This window comes from Mastigoproctus giganteus, chromosome 10, assembly GCF_048544385.1.
Source record: "Mastigoproctus giganteus isolate SK-2022 chromosome 10, ASM4854438v1, whole genome shotgun sequence".
NCBI classification, from domain to species: domain Eukaryota; kingdom Metazoa; phylum Arthropoda; class Arachnida; order Uropygi; family Thelyphonidae; genus Mastigoproctus; species Mastigoproctus giganteus.
The window spans coordinates 181230878-181249960 of NC_143584.1; the positions used below are offsets into that span (position 1 = coordinate 181230878).

General features: G+C 36.9%; 1 protein-coding gene across 1 annotated transcript in view; it reads left to right on the forward strand.

Annotated features, from left to right (window-relative positions):
- The window catches only part of LOC150079590 (uncharacterized), a 112754-nt gene extending 94108 nt beyond the window's left edge, over positions 1–18646 (forward strand). The window contains exons 6-7 of the mRNA XM_090383098.1: positions 12745–12868; positions 18544–18646. Coding sequence (XP_090239224.1) covers positions 12745–12868; positions 18544–18606 — 187 coding nt within the window. The 3' untranslated portion in view covers positions 18607–18646. The remainder of the gene's footprint in view (positions 1–12744; positions 12869–18543) is intronic.
- Positions 18647–19083: the final 437 nt, after the last annotated feature.

Below are 19083 nucleotides of genomic sequence, written 5' to 3' on the forward strand. Positions count from 1 at the left end.
TTGCCACCTCTCAGCCCATCTGCTCAACCTTTCCAGATCATGTTGCAGTAGCATAGCATCAGTAATGTCCTTAACAACCCTGCCAACCTTTGTATTGTCTGCAAACTTGGACATTATACCATCATCAATATCATTTATAAATACAGAAAACAACAATGGACCAACACTGGATCCTGAGGGACTCCACTAATAACATTAGTCCACAATGAGCAGTGTCCATTGATTACTACCCTGCCTTCTCTCCCTCAACCATCTTTTTATCCATAGCAGCAATTTGCCTCCAATGCCACACCGTTCCAATTTGTGCAGCAGTCTTCCATGTGGAGCAGTATCAAAAGCCTATGATCCAAATATATAATATCAAAGTTATTCCCTGCATCCACTTCTTTGGATACTATGATGCAGTCACAAATCAAATTGGTCAGCAAGACTTTCCCTTAACAAAACCATGCTGTGTCCGAGCTATAACTGAAGTCTTCTCTAGATGATGATGCTGCAGTGCTTCTTTAACCAGTGTCTCCATTAATTTTCTTGGAACAGAAGTTAAACTCACAGGTCTATAATTACTTGTCAGCCTTTGATCCTCCTTTGTTAATTGAGGTCACATTTGCACATCTCCAGTCTATGGGTACCTCCCCCGAGTCCAAAGAAGCTCTAATAATTATGGCTAAGGGTTTGCTTACTTCCTTTGCTGCCTCCTTTAATATAACTAGATAGATCCCATCCACCCTGAGGGCTTTTTTATGTTTATCCTCAACAATTTCTCCTCCACTTTCCTCTCAGTTATTACAAAATCATCTAGTTCACTGCAGAGTTTACTTCACCTCTGGCATTCCCCTTCCTGAATAAATCCATGTGTGAATGTAGATGCAAAATACTTGCTTAGTTTGTTAGCCACCTGTTCAGGATCCTCAACTCTTGAACCATCAATATCCAGTGGACTAATCTGATTCATCCCTTTTCTTCTAGAGTTTACATAGGTAAAGAACTCTTTTGTTTTTCTTTGTATCCTTTGCCAAGCATTTTTCTTAATCTGCCTTTGTCTGCCTAATCTCCTTTGTGACTTGGTTACAGACCAGCTTATATCTATCATAGGCTTCCATGTCACCCATTACTTTATATGTATCACATGTATTTTTCTTCTCTGCCATATGTCTCATTAGTTCATGTGACATCCATTTAGGTCTAAACCTTGAACAATATTTCTTAGTTGGTATGTAAAACCTAGTAGCTTCCAAGATAAATTCTTTGAATGCTTCCCATTTTTGAATTTGCTGTTGGTAACATCAGTTGGGCCCACTGTATAGAATCTAAATACTGTCTCAGACCATCGTAGTCTCCTTTACGAAAGCAAAAACCCTTCCCTTTTCTCCTGATGATAGTTACCTCTTTGAGTAAATCCCGCTTCAGCGCACTGTGATCACTGCCACCTAGTGGTTCCTTTATCTGCAGATTCTTAATGCATTAAGAATCACTAATATTTTTTTTTAGGGGGATGAAGGGATCCTCTTACCAAGAGAGGTTTAAGTTCTGCAAATTGCAGTGGCTGGAGACTAGGCACCTGCATGGTGATCTGATTGAAGTGTATAAGGCCTTGAATGGGTTGAGAATGCTGAATTCTGATGGGATCCTTCCACTTGTTCAGATTACGAACCTCTAAGGGGGCATAAATTCAAATTAAGAAAAGACATGTAGATTAGATGTGCGGAAATTTGCCTTTAGCCAGCGGGTGGTTAATTGCTGGAACAAACTTCCATCTGTTGTTGTGGAAGTTGATAGGTTGAATAAATTTAAGGAGGAACTGGACAGGCATTTGGAGGGAATGGTGTGATTTTTTTTTTTTTTTTTTTTTGGCTGATGCTACATAAGCTCATATACTTGCTTTCTTGCATCAAATGCCACTGCTGCTGCTGCTACTGATAATCAGATCAAGAGTATTACTCCCTCTAGTTGGCTCCCGAACATGCTGATGTTGAAAACAATCATCCAATAAATACACAAAAGCCTTGCTAGTGTGTGAGTGACCAACCCAAGTCAAGTGGACCCAATTTCGGCGAAGTCCAGACGGTCTGTGACAACCAAATCCTCTGCTTGCAGTTTCACGATGGTAGGGACTGTTAGTAATCCTGGGTATAACCTCCATGCACAAGTACATGGTGGGTGACCACTCAGGTGTGAACCAACGTAAGCAGGGGTCGAGGTGTGGCGCCCACACCACATGGAGGAACGCGGCCCATCTGTTACCAGGCAGTACTAGGTGGTAGATGACTCACATCAACCGGTGAAATACCACCACTTTGCTTATTGCAGGCTTGAAGTGGTGGAACCCATATTTAGTCTCTAGAGCTAAGTTCCGGTCACCCTTCCCCATCTTTTCTATCATGCAGTATGATTGATGACTTTTGAGGTTATGATGAATGTCGTGGCAGGATCCAATATTCCTTACATTTCGATGGTACAACTCTAAAACGGTGTTTGCAGGCCGGCCGCTAGTTAGTACACCAGACCGAACCTATTGGTAACTCTCTAGGAGGCTTCCGGATCAGCTAGTGTATAATCTTGCTACCTCTACTCTTCCAGATAGTGACTGGAGGGAGTCTGAGTAGTGTGTATGCGGGGAGCATTGTCGAGGCCACATTATGTCAAGGATCTGGGTGTATTCTTACCACGTGTACACCATATCCAAAAATTTCATTACTTCATACAGCATGTCCCACCCACTTTTTCTTACTATTGAATACACCAATTGTCAAACTAATAGAGCAAGCTTATCTGAGAAAAGATCTAAACCTCCCAAGCACTTCTTAATTCATTTCACAAATATACGTGGTCTCAATTCTAATCTCAACGATTTCCACTTGCAGTCTGCCAAACCCCATGTACTTTTTCTGACAGAATCTCAGTTATCGGTTGATCTACTGCTCATCTCAGATGCCCAAATTATTCGCTGTATGATTCCTTTCGCTTCAAAGGTGGTACTTGTGCATATGTCCATTCTGATATTCCCTGTCAGAGACTTGGCAATTTGGAATCTCCTCTCTTTGATCTTCTCTGGCTTAAAATCTCTCTACCTCATTGTGTCAAATTCATCTGTTGTCTCTACCGTTCTGCCAACTCCACTAATCACTTGGAGTTCTTTGACTTCCTCTCTTTGCAACTTTACTTTCTCCAGTCCAACTTTCCTAACAGTGAGGTAATTTTCCTTGGTGATTTTAATGTTCACAACTCCAGCTGGCTTCCGTTTTCTAGTCACACCGACCCATCAGGTCAAGATGCTGAGACTTTTGCAATTACTAATGACCTAGCACAGATTGTTCATTTACCTACGAGAATACCGGACAATCCTAATCATACAGCCAATACGCTTGATCTTTTTCTCACAAATAACCCTTCTAAGTACACGGTCGAAGTGAGAGGTCCTTTAGGCACTTCAGATCACAACTTGGTGATTGTCTCTTCTCCAATGGAACCTTTATCTCATGGCTATTCCCAACCTCGTGTTGTTTGGCATTTACAAGAATGCAAAATGGGATGACCTGCGAGACTTCTTTTCTTTTCCTTGGTTGGATTACTGTTTCAAAACTTCTGATGTCAACGTTTGCTCAGATCGTGTCAGTGAAATTATTCTTGCAGGAATGGAATCCTTTATCCCACACTCCACTTTAAAATCTCATCCTTTATCTAAACCTTGGTTTTCCAATAAATGTGCTAAGGCTGTTCAAGAAAAGAATGTTGCATATCGTAATTGGCTTGTTTCTAATTCTTCAGTTTCATTTTCTGCCTACACCAAAGCTTGCAACAATTCTAAAGCAGTTATTAATCAGTCCAAACTAGAGTTTGAACAGGCTAAGAGTAGAAAACTTGCTTCTTGCCCTAATGGTAGCAGAGCATTCTGGTCTTTTGCCAAAGCTATTGGCCGCAACTTTTGCCCATCTGTGCTCCCACCTCTGTCCAAACCAGATGGTTCTGTTATCACTTCAGCCAAGGATAAAGCTGACCTGCTAGCATCCCATTTTTCTTCCAGCTCATGTATTAATGATCTTGGTAAAACACCTCCCACCATTCCCAACACGCTCCATTCTATGCCTCCTGTGGTCTTCCGTCAAAAGGATATCAGAAGGATTTTGATGAATCTTGATGCTAAGAAAGCTCCAGGTCCTGATGGTATTTCTCCACTTGTTCTCAAAACCTGTGCTCCTGAACTTACTCCTATTCTTTGCCGCTTTTTTCACTTTCTTATTCCAAAGGTGTTTTTCCTTCTGCTTGTAAATTTGCTCATATCCAGCCTGTTCCTAAGAAGGGTGACAAATCCCTCCCATCCAATTATTGTCCCATTGCAATTACTTCTACTCTTTCTAAAGTAATGGAGGAATCAATTAACCACCAACTCTTAAACTACCTAGAAACCTTCTGTCTGATCAACGATCGCCAGTATGGATTCAGTCAGTGTCGATCCACTGGTGATATTCTGGCTGATGTTGATTTCAACCCTTCTATAACTCAGTTAATTCAATGGAAAGGTTCAGTGAAACACATGTAGTTGCTCTTGACATCTCAAAGGCTTTTGATTGTGTTTGGTGTAAAGGTCTTCTAAACAAGCTTCCATCTTATGGTTTGCCAACTGTTTTTAGTAATTGGTTATCCAGTTTTCTCTCTGATTGCTCACTGAGGGTGATGGTAGATGGCTCTCTGTCTTCTAACTTGTCCACTTGTCCACTAATGCCAGTGTCCCCCTAGATTCAGTTCTTTCCCCCACTCTTTTCCTCTTGTATATCAATGACCTTCTTCCATTGACCGGAAATCCTATCCATAGTTTTGCCGATGATAGTGAATGGTCAGGCCACACCTAGAGTACTGTATACAGGTCTGGAGGCCTCATTTCAAGAAGAATGTAGAGCTGCTGGAACGAGTACAAAGAAGGGCAACAAGATTAGTGAATGGAACAAAGGGGTGCTCTTACGAAGAAAGGCTTAAGTTTTGCAAATTACAGTGTCTGGAGACTAGGCACCAGCGAGCTGATCTGATAGAGGTGTATAAAGCCTTGAATGGTTTGAGCATGCTCAATGCTGATGGGATTCTTCCTCTAGCTCAGAATAATCACCTGAGAGGGCATAAATTCAAATTGAGGAAAGACAGATGTAGGATAGACGTGCGGAAATTTGCCTTTAGCCAGCGGGTGGTTGGTTGGTGGAACAGACTTCCATCCCTTGTAGTGGAGGTTGATAGCCTAAATAAGTTTAAGGCTCAGCTGGACAGGTATTTTGAACGAACAGAGGGGTGAAGTGGAAGTGGGTTTTTTTTTTTTTGGCTGATGCTGCAAAAGCTTGCTTTCTTTGCATCAAATGCCTCTACTAATGCTAATGCTAAAGTACAAGTCCTTCATCATAGCACATTGCATTCAACTTTCCATTTTGAGAAACCTTGTCCTGCTCAATCAGCTTCAACTTCTCGAAAATCTGCTACCAATTCCTTAAATGCCGATCTCCAGGTAATTCTCTAGTGGGGCAAAGACAACTTGGTTGATTTCAACCCTTCTGAAACTCAGTCTTGTCTTATATCTTGCAAAAAGGATTCTTCTGTTTCTATGCTTATCTTTAGTGACACTCCGATTTCTAGGCAAAATGATATATCTCTTTTGGGCATTACCCTAACTTCTAATCTCTCTTGGCACAAGCACATTGTGCCAAGAGAGATTAGAAGTTACAAATATTGCTTCCTCTGCATCTAAAAAACTTGGTTTTCTCCTTTGCTCTTGTATTACTTTTTTTCCAAACAGCTGCTCACTCTGTATAAATCGCAAATCTGCCCTACCATGGAATATTGTTCCCACATCTGAGGTGGTGGCCCCAAAACCTCTCTCAGGCTTCTTGATTCCATTCAGAAGAATGCAGTTAGGTTAATTAATGATTCATCTCTAACACAGTCTCTCCACTCGCTTTCTCATAGACGTACTGTTTCTGCTGCATGCCTCTTCTACAGATACTTCCATGGGCACTGTTCTTCTGAATTGGCTTCTATAATTCCCGCTCTCTCTTTCAAAACAATCCGAACACGTGCCGCCACCAGCCAACATCCATTTACTGTCCAACTTCAAACCCACAGAACCAAATTTTCACCTTTCTCATTTATTCATTGAACTGCCGTTTTCTGGAACAACCTTCCTTCATACGTATTTCCTGAAAATTACAATCTACAGAAGTTCAATGTCAACAAATATCTTCTTTTCAACCTCCAACCCAAGCACGGTACTAAGTACTTAGAGGTTCTAATACATCTAGTGTTTGGGGTTCACATAAAAAAAAAAAAAAAAAAAAAAAACCCACAAATTCCAGTCAATATCTGGGAAACTAAAATCCCCCATTATAAGACTCTGATTTACTTGGCCCACTCTATTTTCCTGTACAGTTTCTTATTATACTCATCAGAGTCATTAGGCCTATAGAACACTCCCACTCTCAATTTTGATCTCCCATTGCTTATGTCACACCAAACTGATTCAACACTGCACTGTCCAGTGATGTCGACTGGCTTCACTTCCTTGGATTTTGTGCTTCTTAACTAATACCATAACTCCTCCTCCCTTCCTATTCTGTCTATCCTTTCTGTACACATTGTGCTCTCCAAATTCCAGTTCTGCATTCCTTATATCTGTGTGACACCTCGTCTAAGAAATCCCAACAATATCTGCCTTTGATGTTTTGAGCAATACCTCAAATTCGTCAAATTTATTTAACAAACTCCTAGCATTGGTGTACACGCAAGTATACATGCACCTGTTCCTGTTCTTAGCTACCCTAACACAATCCATGTGCGTACTTATACCACAATGACTCCCAGCAGTCTCTGAAATACCCTGCCATCTTGTTTTCCAGGCTGCTACTCCTTCCAATAGAAGCAGTGCAATAATCCCTTTCACCTCTGCCAGTGGCTACTATTAGTCCTTGTCCCCAAACTAGCAGTTTTCCGACCCACCTAACACTGCCTTGATAGCATCAGCAAATATTCTTGTACCCTTTCTATTTAAGTGTATCCTGTCACTGTAGAAGCAGTCTCTCCTGTTAACAAGTACAGACTAGGCTGAAAAAAACTCTACCCCTTGAGCCTTGCACAATCTTTCCAGGGCTGAATTGATTGACAAGGCTCTCATCGTATACTCCCTCCTATTGTGTCTGGGCAGAATTGCATACACTTTCAAATTGAACCCTAATTCACGGCTTTTTTCAACAGTGACCTGTACTTGTTAGCAATTCTGCCGGTCTCCTACTCTTAATATCATTATGCCAACGTGTACAAATATATCACCTTTTGTGCCCTTAAAAGATGATATCCGCTCTACAACGTAATCAACATTTGCCCCTGGCAGACATGTCCTGTTCCTTACCATGTTCCCTGTTTCCCTGACAATAGTCACCAACAACTACTAGTTCCTGTGGGACCAGTGCAATTTGCCTTGGGTGTTGCCGCTGTGTTGTGTGATGACCAAGTGCAAGATATTTTTATCTACCTTCCTTATAGTTGTTAGGTTCTTCTGCTATTAAGTAATCTGGAACTATACTCCTTTTATAAATTTCATGCTCTTTACCCCCTCTCTTATAAACACACACACACGGCACCTCTGTAGCCAGGTGAGCAGGAGCAGCAGTTCATAGTACACGCTTCTTGATTAGACCGGGGTTAGAGTCCGTGACTACCAAATACAGAGGATGCAGAAAGGTCAGGGAATGACCACTGCATATCCCAGAGAAATATGACCTTAGTTGCTAATGCTCCTGAAAATCAACACACACACACACAGGGTTGTTAAAATTAAAGTATTCCTATGTAGAGAGCTCTGAAGCAAGTTCTAAGGATCATAAGAGAAATTTGAACAACAGGTACAATACAGAATGCTCTCTCCATTTATCGGGAAAAAAAATTTGTTAAAAAATTTGTCACTGTGTGGCACGTAAATATCTTAGTTAAGATTATGCAAATAACTTGTTATTAGCATAATCGTAAGTTATTGCCACAGCGCCACTGCTCAGCTCTACTGTACTGTATAAAAGCAAAGCAGTCTCTTCAAAATCATATAGTAGATGTTTGCCTGCACTACAGCAGCAATGCCAACAGCATTGCAGGAAAAGGTGCTATTAGTGAAGCTGTACTATCAGAACAGCAACAATGCAGCTATCAGAGAATTCCGGCATCAGAAGCACTCAAGGCCTATGAATATTTGTGCTGTCCACAAAATGATTGCAAAATTTGAAGCGACAGGATATCTTGGTGTTCAACCAGGTAGAGGTTGAAAACCAGTGGATTACTCTTGTGTTGAAGATGTGACTATGGCCATCATGGATTTATCAAATCAATCTGTGTGCTAGCTGTTTCTCGTGAAGTGGACATGCCGTATTCCACTGTAAGGCTAGTAATGAGTCTGGTGTTGCGGTACTATCCTTACAAGATGCACATGTTACAATTGCTAAAGCATGGTTATGCACTTCAGTTTCTGGTGTTAATGACAGTGGATATCACTTGGCCAGAGAACATCCTTTGGAGTGGTGAAGCCCACTTCTGCTTAAATGGACAAGTGAATACACCCAACTGTCACATTTGGGCAACAGAAAACACTCGAGTTATCAGAGGTTCCGTTGCATCCTTCAAAAGTGACAGTGTGGTGTGGACTTATGGCCACATTCATGATTGGGCCATATTTTTTTGAACATGTAACACCGACTGGACAGCGATATTATGAACTGTTGGCAAATTTCACAATACCAGAGCTGCTGCGATGTGGGTGCCTTTGGGATACCATATTCATGCAAGATGATGCGCCATGCCATATCCACCATTGTGTCCAACGATTGCTAAGGCAACACTTTACAGATGAACGGGTCATTGGCCGTTGTTTAATACATCTTGGCCACCTGATGCAACTTCTGGTTGTGTGGTTTTTTGAAGAACCAGGTTTATCAGGAAGGATGTCAAACTCTGGCAGATCTGAAGGACAGCATTAGACGTCATGTGCTGGCTATTCCAGTTGACATGTTACATTCTGCTGTAGAAAATGCTGTTCTTCGAATGGAAACTGTTGTTGACCAAAATGGAGGACACATTGAACAATTGTAGTGCTGTTCAAGTGATTTTTATTGCCACAGTGCCATATATAGTGACAAATTTTGTAACAATTTTTCCCCCCCAATAAATGGCAAGTGCTTTCTTTATTGTACCTGTTGTTCAAATTTCTCTTCAGTACAAGCCTTAGAACTCACTCCAGAGCCCTCTAGCGTGTGTGTGTGTGTGTGTGGTGTGAATTGATTGTTATTTGAGACACATCAAGACTAGTGCATGTGCCCCAGTTATACGAAGTTCACATAAATAGTTAAAAATACGGCTTTACATTTATTTTCTGTACGATCAAATCATGTTACGATGGACTTGCCATAGTAAAGTACCATTCACTATACGATATGTAGTAAGTATCAGTCATGTGATTACATTTGTGAATTGAATTTTAATTCTATTAAACAGATTCTAATAAGTGAAAATAGGAGGAATATTATCCACAGGCTATAAAAGTAAAGATATATTAAGCACAAATTTACTTTATTACCTTACCAATTAAAATATTAAATGATACATGAAAATCGGAAGAATATTTTCCACAGGTTAGCAAAATAAAAATAAATTTGCTCTTACGTGCATAACTTATAAGTACTGTAATATGTACATACCAACTAGTTGGTATTTCTGTTTACTGATATTTGTGGGTGGAGGGTTAAAATTTAAAACAGTAAAAAAGATAAGCAGTCAATAACAAAGAACATGGTACACACAAATTGCAAATAACATGATACGTGTAAGTGAGAATGGAGTGACAAGTTAAAGCTTAAAAAATAGGAGTGAAGATTTAGAAAATTTATATTTTTATATGATTGAAGATTTCGTGGAAGTGTAAACACATTTCACCATAACTTCTGTCGGTATTATCACAAATTCAGTAAGATAGTTTATCTATTTATAAGATTGCACTAACAGAAAAGTCCAGTAAACAGGGAACTGCCTATTGTTTCATGGTTGTAACCTCCCGAAATCTGACCCAACCACGTGGTATGGCCGGAGACAATTGTAGGGTAATCTCAAGTGCTGCGGTCTCCTGCCCCGATTAAACAGCATGTTGTCCCAATTAAGCCAGGTAAACTCTGGCTATTTTCTCAATTGGATTCTGTTCTTTAAGATTTGCCCAAAATAAACAGTTGTCCCAAATAACCGGAATCCACTATATATATATACACACACTGCTTTTTACTATTGTATGATTTGTGATGAGGTAACCTTTTTTACAAAGGTTACCAGAGTTTATTGTATATCTATTTTTAAACTGGATATGATTATCTCCTAGTGCATAATAGCCTTAGGCACCAATGTGCCAATACAATTGGCACTCGTTATGTGCTACAGTATTCATGCCAAAACAACATCAGTACAAATAAGCTAACAAATGTGACTAAGACTACTTAAACTATTTGTAAAATATAATTTAATATAAGTAATCAAAAAGACAATTTCCAAAACAACTTATTCCTGAGCTCAAAATTCTGCAGCACTTTTAATCTAAAATAAATTAAATAACTTTAATGATACTGCAACTGAAATATTAGTATCAAGATATTTTTAAATTTGTGTGCTAAGAATTTTTTTAGTTAGTGGATTATATTTGTATTTTGTACTGTTTAACTTATTTTGTTAAGTAGTTACATCTGCCTTCAGGCAGAACTATTTATCAGGTGATATCTGATCAGTGAACAGATGCATGTCTTTAGGTGAAGAATTTAGATGTGTTTTTAATTTAAATTTGTTGATGCTTATGGTAACCTGCTACAGAGCAGACTAGAAGAATTTGGATATAACTAGAAAATGCATGTTTTTAGAAAAACTTGGAATATGAAATTTTTGCCAATTTATTTTTGGTTATGCATTATCAAGGAGTACAGAACAGGGGAGGCCATTTCATTTTTTGAAATGGAAGCTTTGCATGATCAATTACTCAAAGCTGTAAACAGAATAGCTACATTAAAATTAGAAAAGTGATTTTACTAGAAAATCACTAACTCACCTCCTTTGACTGCAAAGTTGACTATGGTAAAGAAAGTCTGAAATTTAAATTAACTTAATGATTTCAAAAGAAATTTTTTTTTTTTTTTAAGATTCATCACCACAAACATTTTCATGGGGGGAATTTAAGTCCCCTTCATAATTACAGGCAACCCCCATATAACGCAGTACTCCTACAACACTGTTTTGCTCTAACACTACTGATAAATTGCAGCAATCTTCGCACAAAACGGTACGCTGACCGGGCTAGCCGGGTGGGCAAAGTGCCTGCCTGGCAACCCAAAAGGTCGCGGGTTCGAATCCCGCCTCGGGCTTGGATAAAAGTACTGCAAAAACCTTGGGAGGTGCATTATGGCCACAGAAGCCGATGCGCCAACAACTACAAAAAAAAAAAAAAAACTGTACTTATATAACATGGTTACAGAATTGCAACTAACCTCTCATAACACACTATTTTTGAGCTTTTGTGCGGGGAAAATCCTGCTATTGTGTTGGATGTAATTTTTCAACACTTCCATTCTTTTTTGTGAATTTCTGCCTTTGACTAGCTAGTCATTATGCAAAAAAATTATTAGGAAATCCCTGTTTTAAGTTCTGTGCTATTTAACTTGTGCTTGTTTGGACCATAAATTGACTTCGAAGCTTGCAGTTCGTGACTTAAGGCTTTTGTAGGGTTATTTTGGTTTTTATTTGATCGTTTATAAATTTTTCTGGGTATGTATTACTAAACTTTGTTCTTAAGAACTGTATTGGAATAATTTCTTTGTTTTGAGTTAAATTCCAACCTTAAATTATGCTTAAGGAAAGTAAAAAAAAAAAAAAAAGCACTGCTCAAAAGAAACTTTTTATTTCTCTAGAATCAAAGATACAAATTTTGGATCGTCTTAAAGGGGAAAAGGTATCATACAAAGCAGATTTGGTGGAAATGGCATCGCAGGTAAACTAAATCAATTTAGAGATGATAGCACTAATAAATTCTGAAGTTCCAAATTTTACACTAAAAAGCATACAGGAAGGCATAAGCTTAGCCAAGCAATTAGAATTTTATTTTTTGAATGCAGATCCTTTAACTGAAAGGAACAGTTTAAAAGGAGCTTCAAAAATGCTTAACTCCATTCCATGAAATTTACAAAGATCTATCAAGCAAAAGCAAACAAACCTGAATTACTCATTTTTTAAAGATAGCAGAAGATACATGAAATCTAGATGCTGCAGAGGAAAGTTCAGAAGGTGAAAATATTCTGCAATAGAGAAATCTTTCTTGTTTGTGCTTAGCAGTGATGAAGAGGAAGAAAATTAAATGAACTTACATTATCTGACATTATGTATCACAGTTTGTTCAGTTATTACTATTTTTAAAAAAAAATTATGAATTTTTGTTAGCTTTTGGAACATTTCCCCCTTTTGTACTGGTTCTTAGTCCCGTATAACAGTTTCGCACTACAAGAGATTTTATAGGAACCTAACTACCGTGTTATAACAGGGTTACCTGTACTTTTAATTTTAATTTCAGATTCATTCCTTACAGTTAAAAAAAAAAAATAAATAAATAAATAAAAATTAGACCAGTGTGGCAACTTTTTTGTTTTAAATTGCAGTCTTCTATGATAATATAAAATTCTTTTTAAACATGTTTTTTTTTTTTCCTTCTAGATTTTTCACTATATTACTAGCTTATTTAATTGTTGGCATTGTATGGAAATATTGTAATGGTGCTCAAGGTATTGAAGTTTTGCCAAATGCAGAATTTTGGAAGGATTTCCCAAACTTGGTCATTGTAAGTTTTTTTTTTTTTTTTTTTTTTGCTTTTTTTTTTTAATCAAGCTTTATTTTCACTATTAATGAAATTATTTTTAAAACTAGTTGCCATTACAGAAAAATATTTGCCTTGTATGGAAAAGCTAATTTTTGATTAGTATATGAAATTCATTCAATTGCAATGAGATTGAGTTTACTTCTGGATGATTTTAGCAATGGTAATGTGAAGAGAATCATTCTGACTAGAGAATATTTCCTGAATTTTCTACCAGACAAAGTTGCAACTGTGCAAAGTTTTGCCAGTTTTCTAATTGATTAGCAGTCTCGGTTATAAACATTAAATCACGAAGGAAATATAATTACTTCTAATACTTGCTGTTAAGAAAATTATTCTTAAAGGTGTTAAAGAAGAAAAACTGAAATTGAGTGATTTAATTTTAACAGTTATAGCAAGTGAATTTGATAGACAGATTGATTTGGAGTCAAATGATCAATTGAAATAAGATTCCAGATTAGGAAGTATCTGACAAGCTGTATTACAGCAGTAATACAGCTTGTCAATGGTAATGTGAAGTTAATGGTAAAGTTGAAGAAATTGTAGTAATTCATCCAAATGAAATGAAATGAGATGATGGTGAATGAAGCTGATAACTGAAATTCTGTCAGAAGAAAGTAAGTGGGCTTAGAAAACTGAGGGTTGAAATGGATATTGCTGAGAACAGAACTTGGTCTACGTATATTTTTAAAATGAATTGCCAAGTTATTAGGAGGCTCTGTTCTTTGTAGATATGTTTCATCCATTAGTTTGACCATTGATGGTGTAGTGATTGTAAATGAGGCAAAAATTGAGGGGAGGAAATTTTGTATATGCTATGCTATACACAAGGAAAGGAATGGGATACTTAACATAGTGACCTTAGCAGTGCTTTGTTGCACACCACGTGAATTCCCTTCCAGTCACAGCTGGCAGAGCATAGGTGGTAAGGATTATTTACTAGCTGATCCAGTAGATTCTTTACCAGCCAGCTTGAGTCCACTTGGAGGTTTAAAATTTTAAATAATGCAAGTTGAAGGAATATTAGGTTTGGCCATAATGGCCACCAATATCACATCATGGAAGAAAATTTTAAATCTAAATTGCCTTGTAAACTACTTGACTAGACTTGTGAATTAACCTCTCTTTAGTTTACTGTGAAACAGTATTGGTATGATATTGTTATATCCATGATATTGTGGTGTGTATTGTGGGGGGGGGGGGTTGAAGACTCAGTCCTGTAGATCTAATTTTTTTTTCTCTTTGTTTGATAAGCCTTGAAACCTAAATATTCCTTCCATATGCATTTGATTGGGGAAAAAAAGTAATTTACCTTGTTGATTTAGTCATTGTGATCGCCAAAGAAACTACTTTAATTTAAAAAAAAAAAATGAATAAATAATCCGAGCAAGAAACTCGGTCCTATTGTAAAATGGAACAAAGTGAAAATGAGAAATGTATCTTTAACTATAAAGATTCTTGCCTAAAAACTTAATCTTGGAAGTTTTGAGAGCTCTTTAGAGGACTGAAGGGTTTAAACATTTATGGTATTAAAATTTTTGAATATTTGATACTAATTTTCTGCTTAGTCACCAATGCTGTATGGATTTGAAATATTTTCATATTGTTAGTTAAAAACAACTTGTGAACCTTAGTATGGTGTTTTTGTTGGTTTTTAGTAATTTTCAAGCAATACTAGAAACTTTATGAAAATAAAACTTGCTCATGATTGTGATAAAAAAAACTAAAACAGCCTTGCAAATGTTTATATTGCAGCTGGTTTGAATATTTTTCATTTTTTCTGGAAACATTTAAGATGCCTATGGTACTACTAAGTTCATATGCTATTGTTCATAACTCAAAAAAAAAAGAAGAAAAAAAAAAAATCAGTTTTCAGAAGTTCATCTGCCAATCTCAAACCCGTTCAGGAGGTTATATATTGAAGATATATATGTATTAACCAATATACGCAAGAAATACAAAATATGTTCAGAGATACAACACAAGTTGTACCATATCTGGAAAATTGAAATGAAAATTAAACAGGAATTGTCTGTGCTTAACATTAAAGTAGAAAGCCAACAGTCTTCTCAATTGCATTGAAGAGGTCAGTTAGTTGCTTGTAAATCTTAATCACAGCAGTACCATCATTGATCCTGGCCAAGGATAGTAAATAAATTAATTGCCCCTATTGTGTTATCACTGGCCACTCATTAAAAGAACCAAGTAAAAGTAAGCAGTTTGCTTATAGTCAATGGTTTAATCTTCCTATTATTGGATATTTGGTAGTAGTGAATGCATTTTTTTTTTTTTTTTTTTGCATGGTAAAACTTTAAACTTTTCAGAAAGCATTCCTGGTTAAGACTAATTTTTCTGACTGTACGAATGCTGATGCATAGCACCTAATGTGACTTAGCTTCTTAATGATAATCAAACATTTTCAGTGTTTTATATCAATTGTATCATATGCAATGATTTGAGGTCTGTCTGTTTATCTGACTGACTTCTGAATTATCCTTTTGTATTTCACATCTACACTCAAGTATTTTTGATCAGGAAGTGAAAAAATGAAAAATAGTTGTGCACAGCCATGTTATAAGATTACAAAAGTTGCACTTTGGAAATTACTTTTCATGACCGTTTTGGTAACAAACTTTCAACTTGCTGTCAGTATGCACAACTTACTTTTTGTTTACATTATTATTGACTAGAAGAAAGAAAGAAAAATCATATTCCTGAATGGTTGTGCTACAATTTTGAAATGGTTATAATTTTAGAGCCCCATTTTAGAGTCTCCATATGCCCATTCATGTGATTATATATACGTCAACAGGTCAAAGAAATGGTTGTACAGTATTTCCTGATAAATTAAGTGGGCCTCTCTTGGGCCACATTCAGTTCATTAATGTAATCTTGATTTTACTACCTTCTCCAAAGTTTGGATACCCATCCCATGTAGTGTTATTGTTATTTGGTTTTTAGGAGCATTAGCAACTAAGGCCATATTGCTCTGGGATATGTGGTGGTCATTCCCTGACCTTTCCGCATCCTCCATATTTGGTGGTCACGGGCTCGAAGCATGTGCTACGCACTGCTGCTCCTGCCCACCTGGCTACGGAGGCACCTTCCCATGTAGTGAACTATGCAAATGAGATGTATGCAAAGAATAAGTTTAAAGTGTGTAGGCAGTAAGAGATCACATGCAGGCGCTTGTGTTTCAAAATGGCTTAATAGTTTGTCATATCAGCAATTGCCATTTACATGTGACAGCAACACATTTGAACCTTACAAAGTGAATCAAGTTAGTGTAAAGATGGACGATTGAAAACAGTCAGGAAAGCCAAAAAACTTGAAATAGGAATCTCCAATTATTGAATAAAGAGGTGAAAGTAAACAGTGACTTGGAAAACTACCTTGGAGCTCCATGTCCACAGGAGTGTTTAAGTGCACCTATGGTCTTTTGGGAGCTGTGTGGCATTCTTTCATAATAGAGCTGCTGCTTGCTGTTCCCAGATTACAACAAATGACATCTCATTTGTAGTGCCACTTAGCCTATTGTTCTTAGATCATAAAACAGTGGAACCAGTTCCCTTAAAGCAACAAGTCGTTAGTCATTGGATCACAGTAGAATGTGGGGAATATCTGAGGAATTTCATTTATCACAGTTATCAAGTTCAAAAGAGGTGGGATCATGATGTGGGGGTTGAATTTGTGGTTTGGACTTTGTTTTGGCACTAACTACAACCCAATCAATGCAGTATCAGTATGTGGAAAAAATAAATGGCAAGTTAATGGCTAGGTGATTAATATTTAATTTCAGATGTTACATTTTGAAAGCAGTACTTTTCTTGCTTCTGTTTTTAACTATATGTTAAGTTTCAGTTCTAATTAAATGCTGAAGTGTATCCTTGTAGGGAAATTTTTCTGTAAAATAATGATTCTAAACTGCATGTATGCTGCACACTTAACAAATCTTAAATGTACCTGTGCTCATTTTAATGTCTGCATCATATATTTAAGGTAATCCTATCATGTGGATTGAGAATTCTTGGAAAACATAGGCCTGGGCCACTTTCTTTCTCTTATTAGTGCCCTGTCAGGGTATTTTAACTAAAAGTGGATATATTTTCTGCTGTGTACAAGGTGTGGCAGTGAAGTTCCTGGACTGGTGCTATAGCAGTTGTGTTTGAGGAGTTTGAAAATTAACAGAAGTGGTATGTTATAGCTCCAACTTCCTCCAGAAGATGGCAGTACAGAGAATGTCCAGTAGGCTTGACAGGTTGCAAGTAACGACCAAATTCTATATGCAAATTTAGGGGAAAAGGACAGTCTGTGTAAAATTTGTGCTGCACAGCCTTGCATGTGGACAGGAGCAGTGAAGAGTGTGTTATCCTGTGAAGACTTCATCCAGATCCAGACAAACCTAATTTCCTTGACTGTATAGTCACTGGAGATGAGTATTGGGTGTTTCAGTATGACCTAGAGATGAAGTGCCACAGCATGCAGTGGATTTCAAAGCCCAAAATATTTACAGAAGCCTAAGATCAAAAATATGCTGTTTTTTTTTTTTTTTTTTTGAAAAACAGGGTATTGTTCAAGGAATTTGTACCTGAAAACTGCACTCAAAGGAAATATTTTGAGACATTGAGGACTTAAGAAAAAAATGACTGCTGAACTGAACATCTCTTTAGATGCTTTTGCTGACTCTTTTCAGAAACTCTTAGAATGGTGTAATGTACATTCTATCAGATGGTGATTACTTTGAATAAAAATAATAATTTTGAGCTCCTTCAATTTATTCTTTTTATTGCACCAATCTGGGAACTTTATTGCTACACTTGTATAATGAGACTTCTACCTTACCTTAGATTCGGCATAAAGACAAAAGTAGCTGCTGCAAGAAGTGATTAGCTTTTTATGTTTCAATTATTGTGAGCAAATATTATCAAAGAGGGTGGACCAATAATTTTTGGCATTAGACTACGTACTTTGTTTTGGTTGGTAGGCTGTAAACTTGCAATGCTACTCCCAGAAATATGATCACACTATGTAATAAATTTTGTGAATGAATAGTTTCATTTCATATGATTGTTTATTGGTGGAAAATGTGAACCTTGATTCACTCTCCTAATTTGATGTTGATTCCAGTTATTGATAATTACAAGCTGGGCAAGTGTGCTGAAATGGCCCAAATTAACCAAAGGAGTTTATTTTATTATTATTATTTTTTTTAATCTTACCAGGCTTATTTAATGTGTTTATTGTATTATTTTATAAAATATTTCAGGTGAAAGTGCTGTGTACAAGTGGCAACAAGTACACACTTGGACTGTCTTGGAATTTAGTTTGGCATCTAAGTCAGTGAGAATTTCTTACAAGGATAAGGAACTGTATAACTTAACTGGATTGTGGTATTCTCCTGTTCTTTCTTTTGTCTTGTTAACAGATATCCTCGTGATATTTGAGATGGATATCTTAAGCACTGTATTGAAAACTTCCATGTTTTTTTTTTTTTCCCCCTTTTTGTATTATCATGATCAATTGGTGGGGGGATATTGAATTTTTTTTGTGTGAATACACACAATTTTCCTATGATTGTATTTTATACACACAATTTTGCTATATCATTTTTTTCTAATTTTTTTTTTTCCTCCCCACAGGAAGGAGTCATCTACACTTTTACTTGTTGCAATGGACAGAGATCATCATATAACAGCACTTAACTGTGCCATCACTTAAATATTTTTGATATTCAACAATTGTGATAATATTTTTGTGAGTTTTCATTAATTGTACATAGTTATCATGTTTATCAAAGAAATAAATCTTTTGATCAGTAGTCAGTTTGGAAGAATTAAATTTGGACTTTTTTTTTAGCAATGGTCTTTACTCAATCCTTTTCAACTGAGAAGATATTAATCATGTTACAACTATAGATCTTGTAGGATTACTATTTATGAAAATTGCACATGAACACAATCATTGACATAAACACTTTATTCTGCAATAATTTACAGAAATACATAAAGCAGTTTTCACTGATTGTGTGTCCATAAGTTGCATATACCATGCAATACAATAAAATACCAGAGTTTGAAAGAATATCAGTTGAGGTCTCAAAGATTGTCATTGCAACTCTAATAAATTAACAACACCAGGTCATCTGTCACTTGTAAGCAAGATACCGGTATAGCTCCAGA